The following is an 18,272-nucleotide window of genomic DNA, read 5'->3' on the forward strand; positions in this document are numbered from 1 at the left end:
CTCCTATTTTCTCATACTTCAAACCAAGGGCAGAGGGTACGATATATATACAGGCAGGAACTGTCAACGGCTTCTTAAGTCTTGCAGAAGATTGTATTTCTAGGTAAGTAACACATCTTATTTTGCAGGGTTGAACCATTGCTTTTCTGCATGGTGCCAATAACAATAGACCTAACAGTAGTCTGGGATGTCAGGTAACAGTAAAGTCCATTCCCTTGGTTTGGCTGTTGTCATTAGATAGATCTGGGCAGCTCGCTGCTTTGTGTGTTAATGAACAGATTCCTGCTTAGCTCTCCACTGTGTAAGGAGCCTCAGTGCCTAACTCAAGGTTTTCAAATTCCACCAAGACACAGTAAGTGTTTCTATGCGGCACTGCACCCTGCCCCACTGCTTTGTGTACACATCTGAGGGACTGTGTATATATTAATGACAGAACGAAATATATGAATTGCTGAGGTAAGGCATAAGCTAAATTGATCTATCTGGCATTAATCAGAGCTAAAACACCAGGAGGACTTCCTTGAACTCCTAATTGACATAGCCAAATGGGACGTTGTTGAACATTAACCATCACAGCCTGTCATTGAAGTAAACGCTCATTTTCTCAAGTTCAGTTTGAAGGATGCCTACCAGCAATCTCTTAACACTTTCCATTTATGTAGCACACCACCTGGGAAAAACATCTGTTCTTAGAAAAAATGCAGCAGCATTTCTTTCCCTTTATTGAAGAATCAGTATCCATCAACATTTGTGAAGAAGTGACAATAAAGTATTTTTTATTGATAGAAGTGAGCATAACATTTCATTGTCTCCATGAGCAGAGATGTAATACTGTAAAATGTGTGGTGTATTTGAATTTCTACAGCTGCAGACCTGTCCTCAGAGGAAATTATCTAATCTGCGTCTGTTTATACCAGCTGAGGATACTGAACATTTGGTCCATCAGTCCAGAGATGTTTATATTCATTCATCACTTACTCACACGTGCACTATTCTTGTCACCAAATACCATTGCATTTATGTGTCATTGCTCACACCAAGTAAGGAGAGAGTTTAAACTCCATGATCAGACTTCTTTTAGTTGCTTAACACAGATTCTGAACAGCCCTAGAAATTAGGGCAGTACTTTTCTATCTCGTGCTTTATTCTAATTGGGTGGGTTTGGGGTTTTTTTTTTTGGGGGGGGGGGGGAGACGGCAGAGGGGGAGTCCTTAGTCCTTTTACTGTCTTAACAGTTTGCCTGCCTGATTTGAACTGGATTGGACTGTTGTGGTAAACAAAAAAAAGCTCAGTTTCAAACTATCAATCCCTTAAACAATTTCCTAATATTCACTGTCCTGTTATAGACAGATTAATACACCCTTGGAGAGTGACATTTTAGCTTTACAGTGCATAAATGATGGCTTGAGTCATACATAAATTAACACATAGGACTACAAAGTCATTTAGGTTGAAATGGACCCTGGGAGGTCACTTAGTCCCTCCTGACTAGGAGGAAACATACGTCTCTCCGGTCTTCTAAGGGTTTTTGAGTGACACTAAGTAGGAAATGCTTTTCTTCCAGTATTTGTTAAGGAGTATCACAAGAATTCGCTGTAGAGATCAAAAGGGGCCATCTTACTAACTCGCTAACGCAACAGCTCGTTATTGCTGTTGTTGCGCCTTTGGGTTGAGGAGCCGCACGCCACGGTTGGTGCCCAGGGCGCTGAACGGCCCCGCGGCCGCTGAGGCGACGGGTGCGCACTGCCCTGCCAGTCGCCCCGGGCACCGCAGTAAAGCCAACCGGGACGGATTTTCATCTAAACTTTTTTTTTGTGCAGCACCGGCTATTTCCACGACTGCAGCACCAAGATAAGCCACCGGCACGGCGGCACGAAGCCCGGTCGCAACAGCACCGCCCACCCCGGCACAGATAAGATGGCGGCGAAACGCAACGGACTTCCCCCATCGTCCCCGTCCCTTCCCGCCCGTTCGCCGGCGTTCCCGACACGTACCACGCTCTACGTCAGAGCCGCCCGCTCTCCCTATTGGTGAGAGGGGGTCGCCGCGCTCCGCGGCTGCGCCTGCCCCGCTCCTCCCCTCCCAGTGATTAGCCGCGCTCCGGCGAGATGGCGCTGGAGGTGAGGAGTATGGAGGGCGATGTGGAAGACGGCGAGCTCTCTGACTCGGATACTGACATGCCCGGCGCTGGCTCCCCCGGGGACCCGCAACAGGTGAGAAAGAGAAGGTGGCAGCCAGCGAGGCCCGGGCTCCAGTCGGAGCCGCGCCACCCCTGGCGGCGGGCCGCAGAAGACCTAGCCGGGAGAGAGCAGCGAAAGGGCCGCAGGGGCCCTGCCGCCGCCGCCCGCAGTACCCCGCTCCCGGCCGGAGGGCAGGAAGTGCTGGTCAGGTCGCTGGGGAGCGAGGGCAGTCGAGCTGGGGCGGTGCTCGATGCCGGCGGGGGGGAGTGGGACCCGGTGCGGCCCGGGTGGCTGGGTCGGGGGCCCTTCCCCGGGAGTGACAGCCTGTCCCGTGCCTTGGGACCGGGAACCGGCTTGTTCCTCCCAGGCCGTGTCCATTTGGGAAAACTGCATGGTGTCGCGGGGCGGGGGAGGCTTTTGTTGTTGCTGGGCACTGGGTTCGGTGAGCAAGGGAGAGTGCTCACCGGTATCGTTGGTCGCCTCAAGAACAATAGCAACAAGCCGTTGTAAAAACGCGTGAAAGCAATATTTGGCGATTACTGCTTTCCCCTGACTTTACAACTCTTTTGTATCTGTGAATTGCTTAAGAGATGTTATTTATTTCCAAGTGTCTCATATTGCTTTCACATTGATGGCATGTTAATGAAGTGTGAGGCGTTTATGGTTGTGTGGGCAGGAAAAGATTTCAAAATAAGATAAATCAGTGTATGACACTGTATGTGTAAGGATTTTTATTTTATTTCATTATTTATTTGCAATATAGTTCTGGGATGTCGAGCACAAAACAAATTATTACAGCCATGGATTTTTTTAATTTATGGAGTTGTTAGTGTTTTGCATTATGGAATACATTTTAAATTAAAGGTTCATATTTCATAACATAAAATAAGTTGAAGACTTCTGTTTTCTAATAGAAGGAAGAAGAAATGATGCCATAATGTTAGTGAAGGCTCTAAGGTTAAAGAAGGAACTTTTATTTCACCTGAAACGGAAGGAAGAGATCTTATTTTTAAAGTTCACTGGATGCCATATAACTTTGTGATAGGAAATCAGTTAGGGAAAAACTGGAATTATGAGCAAGGAAAATGCTTACCACAGATTAGCACAGACAACATGACCAAAAGTTTCCAGCAATTGAGAAAAAGAATTCTGAGTTATGTTACCCATAGTGCTTTTGCATCTTATGCAGATTTGAGCAGGTGTGGCTTTCATATTTTAGTTTATCTGGTGTATAGGGAGACAGCACTTCTTGAAAGATTTTATAGCAATGGGACTTTTTTTGTAAGGTATGTTGAAACCTTTAGGGTTTTTGAGCTAATTAATAAGAAGCCATAGTGAGTCAGTGGTATCTTGTTGATTTGAAGGAAGAAAACCCCAGTTCTTCTGTAAGGTACCACAGTCCCCAGCTGGTCATGTGCTGTTCTGATTGAATCACAGTACACCTCCTAACAGAATCAGAGTACATTGTTAGCTTCTCAAAGTCTGAGCAGCATCCAAGTTTTATGGGTTTGATTTTGGTTTTTTTCGGTCACTTTTTCATCTCACTTGAGTCTCTGGGAACACTATTGTGGTTGCAGATGACTAGTCTTGACTCCTTGCAGACTCCAGAGAGAATAATAATTTCTATGCCGTTAAAAAAAACTTCTGGTAAGTTGCTGTGGTGGTTTGGTTTTTTTAATCTTTCTTAGAACTGCTTTGCATGTTGTATCTTTGTTCGATTTGGGAATTTCAATAGCTTTTCCAGTCTCATAATAATTTTGATTTCATTCAACAAAGATTACATTAAGTAGATTAGCAATTCCTGATATATGTTCTCTATAGCAGCCATGCTGTCTTTCATATACAAGCATTCAAAATCCAGAAGTTTCATAGGATGCTCCTGTCAACTGTAGTCCAAAAGATGCTCATAGAGGACTACTCAGAGTCACATGAGTCAGAATTAAGTTTACTACCTAATCAAATCTTTGGCATGACTTGATAGATCTTTGAATTTACAGGAGCAGTTACATTAACTGACATTTACTTTTTCATTTCAGAAATCACATGATGGCAGTGATTCAGGCAGACTGTTCCAGAGCAGCATTTCATCATGTGCACCAAGTGTTCCTTATCGAACAACCAAAAGTGTGGACTCAAGTGATGAAAGCTTTTCTGAATCTGATGATGACAGCTGTCTGTGGAAACGAAAACGACAGAAATGTTTCAACTTTCCTCCTGCTAAGTCTGAGCCTTTTCAGTTTAGCCAGAGCCACCAAAACCAAACTGCTCCAGGTGGCAAGAAGGTCAACAACATTTGGGGTGTTGTGCTCCAGGAGCAGAATCAGGATGCAGTGGCTGCTGAACTTGGGATTCTAGGCATGGATGGTAGTATTGACAGAAGCAGGCAGTCTGAGACTTACAATTATTTATTGGCTAAAAAGCTGATGAAGGAAGCTCAGCAAAAGGAGGCAGAGACATTAGATAAAGAACTGGATGAATACATGCATGATGACAAGAAAACATTGCCAGCAGAAGAAGAAAATGGGCAAAGTTTTCTCAAACGGAAGCGGCCTGTAAAAGATAGACTGGGTGAAAGACAAGAAATGAAATACAAAGGAAGGTATGAGGTAACAGAAGAAGATTCAGAGGAAAAAGTGGCAGATGAAATTGCTTATCGGTGAGTTTAATAACAGTATATCTTCACTTCCTTAGGTACTGGTGAACTGTTGATGGAAAAGAAGGGGAGAGGGAGATCTTTCTTACTGCTGAATATGTAATATGTACCATATTAGAAAAAGCATGAGTGCCTTGTGTGTATTTCCAAAATCCTGGGATTAGGATGCAGCATTATGCCTGGTATCTTGTAGAAGTATCCAGTAATACTGTCTGCTACATTTTTTATGTTTTTTAAAGATCCATCAAAATGGTTTGTCATTTGAGAACAATGGCAAGGAAGAATACTGTTGCTTATGGTACAGATTTAGTAGTGGTTTTTTTAGGAAATATTCCTTGAGTAAAGATGCATAGTTGGACATCAATGAACACCTGCTGTGGTCACCATGAAAATCTGGCTAAGTTATAAATCTTTGAAACTGTGGATGACTCAGACTCTGTAGTGTTTTGGAGAGCACAGCTTCTGAAATACATGTATTCTTTATGTGGAACATGCTTGTCTCAAGAAAACATTTTGCTGCTGTTGTAACTGAGGTCTGTGCCAAGGTTACACACCAGCACTGAAGTCAAGCTTTGCCTCTCTCTGTTGTGAAACTGAGCTAATTGAGCTGAGTTCTGTGCTCATTCATGGAAGTCAGTGTTGGGGTCACCACGCTCCACTCATATGCACACTTTCCACCATCCAATTCTTTTCACAATCCTTCTATTTATTTATTGTACACTGAACTGAGTCAGAAAACTCACCTGTCCAAAAGCCTGTTGCTTTTTTTTAAAGACTTAGTTTGCAGACAGATTTGTTTCCTGAACCAATTTGCTGCACAATTTCCTTGGAGCTGGCAAGGGCAGCGCTGGACTTAATGTGTGAGGGAAGGCACACGAGTGCAGTCATTTTTACTTAGAATGACTTAAAACTGCCACAATCCTTTTTTGGTGGTGCAAGGGATTAAAATGATGTTAAATAGGGAACAAGAATTACAAGATTTACTGATGGTTAGCTTAAATAAAACCTGGGTTTATTGATCATTGTTGATTTGTTGTATGTGATAAGTATTACCAGATGCTGAAATATAGTAATTAGACAATTATTAATGCTGTTGTTGGTTCTTGGTAACTTCTCATTTGTGAATGAAAACTTTGAGCATGTCCCGTGTAATAAACTTTTATTTGTTATATTGAGCTTCATCAAAATAGGGCAGCACCTCAGTAGTGCTGAACTGCATCAATAGGATTGTGGTTATACACATCACAGCACTGCTCTTTGATCCGTGCTGTGCCATCTGTGCCTGGATTCAGAGCCTTTTGTTGTGCTGGCCCACGCAGTGACCTGAAATCAAAGAGTTTTTCTGACCATCTTGTGCCATTTTTTGCCCTTTACCTTGTTCAGTTCCTGTTGTGGTGCACAGCTGCTTGGTAAAGCATGCATACAGGAGGATTGTGCAGGGTCAGAATGAACACTAGGTGGGAATTTGACTGTTTAAGCTGCCACTGCTATTAAGGGAAGGTCTATTTAACCAGCCCTCTAAGGAATCCTGGTGATCTTAAAGTTCTCTGCATCTTTGAGAAACACTTCCATCTCTTCCAATAATTCACAATTTAGAACTCAATCCTATAAATATTTAAGAAAGCATCTACCTTCTGCTGCCTTATCATTCATTGATCTCAGTGGGATTAAACACAGTGTGTAAAGTTAAGCAAGTGGGGTAATCCTTTTCATGAGTGGGACAATTAGTTTCAGGTAACTTCAGTCATAGAATTGAAGCAGTTGAAGCTAGCCTGGTCGTTCTAAATAGTTCTTCACATCTGTGGTCAAACACCTTCTGTTATGCAGTCATTGTAATGTATGCAACTTTATAGCATAATAATGTCGCTTGAAACAATTAGGCTAGACAGTGGTCTTTAAGAAATTTTAGTAATGCTGGTGGTCTATTGGTCCCCAAAGTGTCAAACCACTGACTGTGCTTAATGAGCAGCTTTGTCATTAAAAAAATGAGAATTTAGTGTATGAACTCTTGCTCTGGACAAGTCGTGTTGATTTGTGGGCTTACAATGTTTTCCAATGGGAGTACATACTTTGTCACAGTGAATTGGTGCTATGTAAGCCTCTCCCTGTAGACTGACAATGAAATTTTCTGTATGAGGACATTGTTGCTTCAAAAGAATACAATTTAACACAGTAATTTTACAATATTTTTTCTTGTTGGCATTTTATAAGTTGTTATAGATTAGTCAACAGGCTGATTTCTTTTTTATTATGTAGGTTTGTCAGAATGGTACATGATACAGGGGAACTTTTACACTGAGTTGTCTTCAGTTAATTGTTAATTTAACTGTAACAGGTGCTTTGGGTTTACTTGTTAAATGCACAGCAGACTTTTATACTGTAATTTCAGATATTTATATAGGTCTTTGCAGTTGCTTGTTTGGGTTAATCTTTCACACATCAATAGAAGAAAAATAATCACTCAATGCATTTTCATTGAAAAAAATTTTAAAAATGCATGCTTAAAAACTGTCCCTGAGAAGCTCAGTGATTTGAAAACTGATTCAAGAATCCATTGAAACACATTTAAATGTATGGACTCTTTTATTTTAGCACAGTTTTATGTCCCACAGAAAGAATTATTCATTATGGAAGTTCCATGGTCAATTTTGCTCAAGAAATTATACTCATAATAAATGTGTAAATGTGCCTTTTTCTCTCTCTTCCTAGGCTTTGCGAGCCAAAGAAAGATTTAATTGCCCGAGTAGTGAAAATAATTGGGAAAAGAAAAGCTATCGAACTGCTTATGGAAACAGCTGAAGTGGAACAAAATGGTGGACTGTTCATAGTGGTAAGAAAAATGTGATATTGTGGGACACACACACACCCCTTTTTACTTGTAGAGTATTTACGTAGTACTATTGCACGGCTTTCATGTTGGACAGAGTTTCATGGCCTTCTCTCCCCCTGAAACTCACTTAATAAATAGCAATGTAACCTTCCAGTAGGATTTGAGTAAACAGTGAGACGAATGAACCTGGAAATTGCCCAACTCTTTGTACTGAGATTAGTATCTGATTTGCAGTGATAACATTGTATGGGTTATGCTGCCTCCCCTTGGGATCTTTCCCTGACAGTCTTTAGAGTGAAGTATTCTGAAGCTTGAATAAAAGTTTGTAATGTTAGGATCCAGATGAAGCCTGTGGCATGTTGCTTCAGTAAGTCAGGTGGATGTTTGACAGCACTGACATATCTACTGGGTTAATCAGCATGCCATCAGAGGTCAACATACTCAATAGCAAGCATTTCTAATGTCACATTTGGAGAGTAACTTTCAAAAGGGAATCTGCTTTATTAGAGAACTATTGGCTTGTGTATCAGTAGAGCAAAACTGCGTACTGGTTTCTGTTAAAAATCATGGTAAAAATCCTATTCTTAATGGTTATGTTACTAATTTCTCAGTATGTTTTTGTTTTTATTAAATAATGAGCCTCACTGCAAAAGTTCAGAAGAATAAAAAGTGAGAGGGAACTAGTAAGTACTTTCAGACATTTGTTTATAACTTACATCTTTTAAGTTCTGTCATTGGAAGTAGAGAGAAGGGGGGGAAGAACAAAACAAAGAAAAAACACCACCACTTCCCCAAAACAAAAAAAACCAAACACAACAACTTTCTAGTTAGCAATGTGTTTTAGAAGCAATGTATTGTCTTGAAAGATTAAAGTACTTATTAACAAGTGTTTACCAAGGAGATGAAAGGACAGAACTCCTGGTGGCACAGGTTTCTTTGGCTGCAGATCAGAGTATGCCATTTGAAAGGCAGATCATATTATTATTCTTGGTTGGGATTTTGTGCCATAGGATGATAAAAGTATGTGGTATCTGCTGTTTCAAGAGCTTACTTAAAAATTGGTGTTCTCTCTCCTTAGAACTTTTGGATTGTATTTTACTTTGTCAGTTAGCAGAAATATGTCACATTTAATACAATATCAGACCACCGGAGTAACAGTTCAACTTTACATACTATGAATGGTAGTTGAATAATAGTATGATAATTACAGCTTATAATTTACAGAGGTTTCAAAGCTGAGTCCATTCATGCTTCAGTATGACACATTGCACCACTGCTGTTAAACTAAAAACTGTTGAAGCATGGAACTAGTATGTTATGGGGAGAAACTTTAAAGTACAATGTTGTGTTTCGTATGCCTTAGGCAGAAATGCAAAATCCTGCAGATATGCAGATAAGTTGTAGAATTGCTGAGCACAATTAAAAAAACCCAAGATTATGTAATTTTATGAAATTAATTTTTGACATTTTACTGGGCTTACACGTTAGGAATGTTAGTATGTAGTTGAACAGTTTGGTATTATGTTCTAAAGCAAACTTTTTGTAACCTCATAGTTTATTTGTCCAAATGCAGCAAGCTGTTTTTTGACCTTTTTGCAACTAGTTCAATCGCAAATAAAATGCAGTCAGTGTTGGTTTTATGTAATACCTAACACAGCGGAACTTAATTTTTTTTATTCTGTCTCAATACAAAGTACTTAGATGCTATTTTTATATCAACACTTATGTATTAAGCTTGCTATTGCTAATTTACCCTTTCCCTATTAAGAACGGCACTAGGAGAAGAACACCAGGGGGCGTTTATTTAAACCTGCTGAAGAACACACCTAGCATCAAAGAAGAACAAATCAAGGTAAAGTTGTTGAGAGTGCAAATGATTGTTCAAGATAACCAATGTTACGACTGAATCTCTCTCATAACTTCTGGCAAGTTTATATTCCAAAGAAATGACCTTTTCATGTTCAAAATATAAGAAAAATAAAAAACATGAAAAATTGATGAATTGGCATTCACACTAGGCAGAGAGAACACCTTTTATGTATTGCCAGTCACAAAAACCTGTTGAGGATGATGTAGGCTGTAAAGTCTGAAGAGGTAAACATTTTCCTTAACATTGCTGTAAGGTATATACAAATTCTCTGCAGTGGTATTTTTCCCTTTGGAGCTCTGCATCATTGTGCATGTATTGAATGGTGTTCTAATAGAATATTTTTGTCCTTTTTAGCTCCAGCTGTAGCACCAGGCAGTATTTCCCATTAAGTCAGATACTGGTCTGAACCTAGTCTGAATTGCTTATTGGCCTCATCTGTGGTGTTCACCAAATTAGTTTTGTCAGCTTGTAAATATTATTGACTTCCCTTTTAGAGTATGAAATAGAGTGAGATGGTATTTTCTTCATCTAATTAAACCAGCTTGGTGGGATTTTTTTAATGGTATTTGCCACTTTAAAGTCTTTGCTAAAAGACTCATTTATATTGCTTGTAGGTGGCTACAGCTCACTCTGTAAACCATCCTAGCATCTTGTATTGGGAACTGAGAAACAGATCAACATAAACTGTGATTGTCTGGTTTATGTTAAAAAACCCCAAAATACTCTCATAGCTTACAGTGGTCACAAAAAGTTGCAAATTTGATCACTTTACCCCATTACAAAAGAAAAAAATTTGCTCTTCTCTTCCAAAAACAAAATGGTCTTCTACCCTTCTTCCATACCCTTGTAGTTGTGTGTCTCATTCTTCTCTTGCTGATACTGGCAAGCATTTAATTAAGCAGCAGTTTTCACTCAGCAAACTTGATTGATGGTATGAGGCATCATTTGTCACACAAACCTGTAGGAAGAATATGAGTAATCCTGTCATGGAGGTTCTCATATATACAGCTCTCACAGATTTGCATATCCTTAGTGCTTGACTTGCAGATTTCGGGGAGAAGAAAAGCATTGTTTTCTGTATGCAGTTTATGTATTTTAAAAAACAGGGTAAGAAAGGTATGTAACAGCATTTAGCTCTGCTACATGATATTTTCCCCCTTGAAATATGGAGGAAATTTTTAACAGTCATATTTTGCAGTAGAGAAGATGTTAATGGGGTTCACAAATGTTTGACAGTAAAGATCATGAGACCTGGAGTCAAATTTGAATTGTGGTGGAAAGTTTTCTCAAGTTATTATAGAACCTTTGGTATTTTCTCTACAGGTGCCTCAGTATGGCAGAACAACCCTCTGGTCTGCTACCCATTCCTCCCAGTCCTGTATCATCAGCAAACTTGAAATGAAAACTTAGTGATACTTATTTACACTTTGAGATTGCTGAGAAATTATGTAATAAAATTATATATGGGGCACTTAAGTGCATTCTGGCCTCCTACTTCTATCAATGATGTGTATCTTAGTTAAATACTATTGAATGGTATTTTAATAAAAAAATTACTACTTTTTGTTTTCTTTAGAAAACACTAGTAAAATGAATATGTCAGACTTTTTCTTATTTTCTTTCAAGGAAATATTCTATCTGGAAAACCAAAAGGAGTATGAAAACAAAAAAGCTGCTAAGAAGAGAAGACTACAAGTTCTAGGGAAGAAGATGAAAAAAGCCATTAAAGGGCTTAACCTGCAAGAATATGATGATGCATCTCGTGAGACTTTTGCTAGTGATACGAATGAGGCTCTGGCTTCCCTAGATGATCTACAGGAGGGGCATCATGAAGCAAAGATGGAACCTGAAGATATTATTGAAATTGATAATCCTCATGATTTGGAGATCTTCTAGTTTGGAGATCTTCTAGTTCTTGGTAATAAAGTCTCTCTAAAACATATTAAATGAGCCTTTCTTATAATCCTATGGCTTCTTGTTTTCATAAGCTGCAGAAACATGGAAATATTTGATGCTGAAGAATACGACATAATTTTTAGCTAAATTTAACAGCATAAAAGATGTTAATTATCCTATTATGTTTGCTGAGTCCTCCAAAACTGGTAAGATTTTTCTAGATAACAGCTCTGCATCATCATATTTGTTCCTTAGGAACTTTTTTTAGCCACATGATAGGTTTAGGAATTAAGGCTGTTTTTTAACCAAATACATCATATTTAATTTCCTGAAGCTAACAAAGTCATCAAGTGAGCAATGCTTTTCATTACAGTTGAACAGAAAACAGTGTAGTCTTGATATAAAAGATCGTGTGTTCTTAATATGGCAGTGTGTTGACAAGAATAACAGTGTTGATAGGAGTAAGACCTGTAAAGACAGATTGGTTTGTGAAATAAACAATTTTAATGGTTGATGACCTTTGGGTGACAACCTTGTAAATAAGCTCTGTTGAGCTTTATTGTTTTAAATTTCTGCAGCATTTTAATGCTTTTTATTATAATAGTGGCTTGAGCTTCCTACCTGTTCTGTCTAGACTTTTCCATGATTGGACACCCACAACTTACACAGATCTTTTTTGTTTGAAAACAAATATAACTGAGTGCTTTCTGACTAATAAGATTTTACTAATCCATGTTCCTCTCAAGGGTCCATAGACTCTACATGCAGGTATGAATCCTTAACCTTGCAATTCTTGTTTCCATGCTTCTCGTGTGCAGTAGTATAAAGTAATGTGCAGCTTGCAGAAGTTCTGAAGTTTTTCTGTGCTGATTCTTAAGAAAACAATAGTATGGAAAAGATGATATTTTTTTTACTTGATGCAGAAAACTGTTGTGTAGTTTGTAAGTTCAGTCGAAGACAGCTTTTATGTTGAATGTTTTTAATAGGACTGAAGAACATGTGTGACACTGATATGTATGATGTTTAAAATATTTTATCACTAATAAGTTGTGCTTTCTGTGACTAGACACTATTTTCCAGTATGAAGTGTTTCTGAAGTATTAATGAATACACTTTCAAACCCAACAACAAACTTCTGTACATAAATTTTGTTCACCTGGAGTCCTTGGCTTTCAGAAGCAAAGCATATCACTAAAATGCATAATGAAGTTACAATATTGAACAATTCAGTACTGTCAAGAGCTGGTGTTTAAAGGACTACAGTATTTGAAGGTAGAGTTCTTAAACATAAAGCACATTCCATTATATACTTTACTAAATTTAATTAGAGGTTTGACTTTTCTGCATTTTTCTGTTCATGTGCCAGAGCTCCCTATTTTTAGGTTACTCATCAGATGTGAAGCATGTTGTTGCTGGTAGTAGTTGCTCTTGCTGAAAAAAACAAAAGGGTCTGATTTGTTCATTAACTTTCCTAACAGATCTGTGATGGTCAGAGTACTGAACTGATAAGTCATGGAAACAGATTAATTAGTTTGGGACTGTACCATTTGATTGTAGTTTTGGGAACTGCTTGGGAGTGTCTTTTCTGGATAGAATCAGCAAATTTTAATTTTTTATTGTATGTAACTTGTTGCTAATGAGCACTGTGTATTTTTTAAATGTTAATATTTTTAATGTTGATTTCTGAGGTAAGGGGTACTAAAACAATGTGTAAAGTCTTCTCTTTAACAAAAGGAAGATGATAGAGTGACCGTTCCTTTCTTCCAGTTTCTGACTAATGGCCTTTGCTTATCTTCATTTTTTTTCTCTCTTTCCTATTTTCTTTGGTTTTCAACACAGTCCTTTCAAAAGGAAGCCTGTTCAAAACAATGAGCAACTAGTCTTCATTAATATTACACCAGCAATTTCTTTTTCTTCACCTTTGGTATCAAAAAGATTGCATTAAGCAGCACCATCTTTTGTGTAGCAGTGTAGTGGCTGCAGTTGAGCTTTGGTTTGTTAGTGGAGTCGCAGGGCTGATCCTGTACAGCCTGGCACCGGCCCCTGCCCTCTTCTGTGGGATGCATCTGCCTTTGCTGGTGTGTGGTGGTGGCAGCTCAGCAGCAGCTGCATCATGAGTCCGTGTGTGACAGAGTTTGGGGCTTGTGTTGGCAAGCCTTAGGTTGAATCTGTTTAGTCTGTCCTGAGCTGATACTTTCAGAGAGAGCAGCTCTCTGGTGCTTGTTGACTGTGGCTTGTAACCAAACTGGATTGTCTGGGCTATGTTCTGCTGGGGAACAGACATGCCTGGCTGTGTAGATTTTTGTAGTTGGTGTTTTCCAGACAAAAATACAAATATAAGGGTTGGGGGTTGTGTTAAGTTTTTCTGGTGGGCAGATGTGATTGAGGCATCATCTTTACTGCAAATGTAGACTGCGTACTACCGGGACAAATACCACCCTCCATCCCTTAAGCTATAGCAGCGTAATAAGCTGTCTCTGTCATGCCTGAAGTAGTGAAAATGAGGGAAGTGTGCTCTGGCTTGAAAACACAAAGCTTGTTTGTAGCCAAAGATGGTTTTCTTCCTTCTGTCCCAAATTCAAATAAGAAAACAATGCTCTTTGGTATCACAGGGAAAATTAATTTATTAATGATTCAGTTTTATAGTGGATCATGAAAGGACCACTTTAAGTATAATTACAATTACAAATTCCCCTTCCAAGTAGATGACCTCATTAAAATGTTTTTATGTCCTCCAGGTTTATTAACTGCTATTTGCCAAAATTCTCGAGCATGGATGGAATGACCCAGAGCTTCCTGTGATGCCTTGAAAAGAAGACATGAAGAATAATTTGAATTTAAAGGAAGTGATAGTGAGATCAGAAAGGGGTTTTGTCCTGTATGCAGTTTAATGGTGGTCCCATATTCCCCAAGGTGCTGCTGGGTATGTGAAGCAACTCGTATTGATTGAATCCAGTTCCAAACATCAAGCCAGACAGGAATGGTTTGCTATTCTCTCTGTAGCATCTTCATAGTGCTAGTAGGACATTTTATCCTGAAGTTTATTTCTGTCTAAAACTTCTATTCTGTTTTTCTTTATTTTGATCATAATTAAAAAAAAAGTATGACACTGATTCCTTTGTGTAGGAGAAATGGGTAGAGGCAGATAGTTGGCACATGCAGGGTTATTCATTCTACAGATAGGTTTATTAAGGACTCTGATTTCTGAAAGATCTACAAGGAGCCAAAGAGTGAGAGGAAGTGAAAAACGGCAATAACAAGGTATAAAGATGATGGGAGAAGTGAATGAAAAGGAGATGACTACATTAATTATGACAGTTGCTGTTACAAAGAGGTTAAATTCCTCGTATTTTGTCAGAGTAGAGGTGTGGAGGAGTAGGCTGGGTAATAAAGAAAATTACAAGTTTTTCAGAAGAGGTTTCTTTTTTTTTTTTCAATCTGTCATAAAACTTCACTATGACAACCGTTATTACTTATCCCCTTAACTTACACCATCCTCTGCTGCTGCAGTTTTGACACAGAAAAGTCTGCCAGAGGCACTTTTTTAAAGCTTAGTTTTTTGCAATGTATGGAGCAGAATTGTATTCATTGCTTCAGTGAATATGGGCTTACTTGGTAGCCCACCCCTGTCCCTAATTCTTACTGGTCAGCAGCACATCAAAGATACAAGTCTATTTCTGAAGTGGTGTGGTACTTCAGTGATTCTGGTAATATCCAGCCTTTGCATCATAGTTTAAGGGATTCAAGCACCTGGCAGAGGTGATGATTGTAATTTCCTAGGACCACCTCTTGTATTCGGCGGGCAGCTGGAGAGCGTGTTGCACAGTGGCAATCTTTGGAGCAGCTGTGAATTCTTGGTAATTTGGACTTACTGCATCCTGTCTCACTCATGATCTGTCAGGCCCTAGGAAGTCCTTGAAAAACAGAGCTTGGCAATATTTAGGAAGGAAGTATTTTAAGTTCTCTGCAATACTGATAGATGCTACTTATTCAGTGCTGTGGTAGGAGGAAGGAACACTCAACTCTGATACGTACAATACGGCCTAGCCAAACATATTTCTAGAATCACAAGGATCTGGAGCTAAATACTGATGAAAATGAGAAACATATATCTGAAGTTGTAACAAGATTCTATACACAAGTTAGGTATTCTAGATACTACCTTTAAGGTAATTTTTTTCCTTGAGCAGTTTTCAGTTATTAACAAAAGCAAACCAACATTTTTCTGTCATTAAATAAATGCAGAAAAATCTTTCTTAGCTTGAAAACTTCCCTACAAAGATTTTTTTTTTCCCCTTGAAAGCTCATTTGTGATTCAGTATATCAGCATTCTTGTTTAAAACATCATGCCTTTGAAAGGTATTCTCATTTTTCCCCAGAAGTTGTAGTTTTTTTAATTTGCCCCCAGAATTTTTCATTTGTTCTATCAGGTCTTTTTTTTTTCAAATGATAGTACAGCTATTTACAGTAATTATTTTATATTTCTTCTTTAGTTACCACTGATGAGTTTTGCATTGACAGCCTTCAACCCCTGGAATGCCTTAATTCGTCATGCAGAACTTGCTGAATTACATACTGGGGCTCTGGAAGACAGCTTGTTCTTGGTGCACCAGGAAACATTTTGCCATGGAGATGAAAGAAAAACCCCCAAGAAAAAATAAATGCCTTGGGAAATGTTAGTTGCTGATATCCTCATACATTCCCATGTTTCTAGATACTGGCAACTGTGATTGCTTTTGCATGCAGAAAACTCGACCTGCTTCTTCCTCTTAGAAACAAGCTGGAACAGTATAGTATGAAACATTTAAATAGCATATGAAATTGCTCCAAACTATTTTCATTATAGAGAAAAGTAAAACAACAACTTTGCCTTAATGTTGACCTACTGTCTTTGATAAAGAATATGCAAGCACAAAATATTTTGTAATCAAGATTTTGGTGGAAAAGCACAATGTCTGTGTATCGTAGAATCATAAATGTTGGAAGGGACCTCAAAGATCATCTAGTTCCAACCCCCTTGCCATGAGCAGGGACATCCTCCACTAGACCACGTTGCCCAAAGCCTCATCCAACTGGGCCTTGAGCCCTTCCAGGGAGGGGGCATCCACAACCTCTCTGGGAGACCTGTTGCAGTGCCTCACCACCCTCACAGTGAAGAATTTGTTCCTAAAATCTCATCTAAATCTACCCTGCTTCAGCTTAAACCCATTACCCCTTGTCCTATGACTACACTCCCTGATAAACAGTCCCTCACCAGCTTTCCTGTAGGCCCCCTTTAGGCACTGGAAGGCTGCTATAAAGTCTCCCTGGAGCCTTCTCTTCTCCAGGGTGAACAACCCCAACTCTCTCAGCCTGTCCGCACAGGAGAGGTGCTGCATCCCTCTGATCAGCTTCGTGGCCCTCCTCTGGACTCTCTTCCACAGCTCCATGTCTGTCTTGTACTGGGGCCCCCAGAGCTGGATGCAGTACTCCAGGTGGGGTTTCACAAGAGCAGAGTAGAGGGGCAGGATCACCTCCCTTGACCTGCTGGTCACATGTCTTTTGATGCAGCCCAGGACACGGTTGGCTTTCTGGGCTGCAAGCGCACGTTACCAGGTGACGTTGAGCTTTTCATCAATCAACACTCCCAAGTCCTTTTTCTCAGGGCTGCTCTCACTCCATTCTCTGCCCAGCCTGTAGTCGTGCTTGGGATTGCACCAGCCCATGTGCAGGACCTTGCACTTGGCCTTGTTGAACTTCATGCGATTCACACGGGCCCACCTCTCCAGCCTGTCAAGGTCCCTCTGGATGGCATCCCTTCCCTCCAGTGTGTCAACCACACTACGCAGCTTGGGATCGTCAGCAAACTTGCTGAGGGTGCACTCGATCCCACTGTCCATGTCGCTGACAAAGATGTTGAACAGTGCCAGTCCCAATACCAGCCCCTGAGGAACACCACTCGTCACTAGTGTCCACTTGGACAGTGAGCCGTTGACTGCAACATTTCGAGTGTGACTATCCAGCCAATTCCTTATCCACTGAGTGGCCCATCCACCAAGTCTATGTCTCTCCAATTTAGAGAGAAGGATGTCATGTGGGACAGTGTCAAATGCTTTGCACAAGTCCAAGTAGATGACATCTGTCACTCTTCCCTTATCTACCAATGCTGTAACCCCATCACAGAATGCCACCAAATTTCTCAGGCACAATTTGCCCTTAGTGAAGCCGTGTTGGCTGTCACCAATCACCTCCTTATTTCCCATGAGTTGGAGCATAGTTTCCAGGAGGATGTGCTTCATGATCTTGACAGGCACAGAGGTGAGACTGAACGGCCTGTAGTTCCCCAGGTCTTCTTTTTTTCCCTTCTTAAAAATGGGGGTTGTGTTTCCCCTTTTCCAGGCAGTGGGAACTTCACTGGACTGCCAGGACTTCTCAAATACGATGGAGAGTGGCCTGGCCACTTCATCCACCAGTTTCTTCAGGATCCGCAGATGCATCTCATCAGGTCCCATGGACTTGTGCGCCTCCAAGTTCCTTAGATATTCCCAAACCTGATCTTCTCCTACAGTGGGCAGTTCTGCATTCTCCCAGTCCCTGCCTGTGCCTTCTGTGACCTCGCCGGTGTGGCTAGAGCCCTTGCTGGTGAAGACTGAGGCAAAAAATCTGTTGAGTACCTCAGCCTTCTCCATATCCTGGGTAACCTGGTCTCGCATTTCATTCCGGAGGGGGCCCACATTTTCCTTCATCTTCCTTTTAAAAATCACTGACATACCAATGGAAGCTTTTCTTGTTGTCCTTGACCTCCCTGGCCATATTTAATTCTATCAGGGCTGTGGCTTTCCTAACCTGATCCCTGGCTGCTCG

At 40.2% G+C, this 18,272-nt stretch overlaps 1 protein-coding gene across 3 annotated transcripts; it reads left to right on the top strand.

The window, feature by feature from the left end:
- Positions 1-2,053: 2,053 nt before the first annotated feature.
- PHAX (phosphorylated adaptor for RNA export) lies at positions 2,054-16,815 on the top strand. 3 transcript variants are annotated; one of them, XR_008574726.1, is made up of 7 exons: positions 2,054-2,213; positions 4,217-4,836; positions 7,543-7,663; positions 9,432-9,515; positions 11,160-11,451; positions 12,496-12,701; positions 14,168-16,815. XR_008574726.1 is itself a non-coding variant. In XM_054810635.1 (6 exons), the coding sequence occupies exons 1-5, from the start codon at positions 2,109-2,111 to the stop codon at positions 11,427-11,429; spliced, it is 1,200 nt and encodes a 399-aa protein (XP_054666610.1). In that variant the 5' UTR covers positions 2,054-2,108; the 3' UTR covers positions 11,430-11,451; positions 14,168-16,815. The 3 variants fall into 3 exon arrangements, 2 of the variants coding, with proteins under 2 accessions (XP_054666610.1, XP_054666609.1); XM_054810635.1 differs by lacking the exon at positions 12,496-12,701; XM_054810634.1 differs by lacking the exons at positions 12,496-12,701; positions 14,168-16,815 and having other exon boundaries at positions 2,055-2,213; positions 11,160-11,943.
- Positions 16,816-18,272: the final 1,457 nt, after the last annotated feature.

Source organism: Grus americana, chromosome Z (assembly GCF_028858705.1).
Source record: "Grus americana isolate bGruAme1 chromosome Z, bGruAme1.mat, whole genome shotgun sequence".
Lineage (NCBI taxonomy): Eukaryota > Metazoa > Chordata > Aves > Gruiformes > Gruidae > Grus > Grus americana.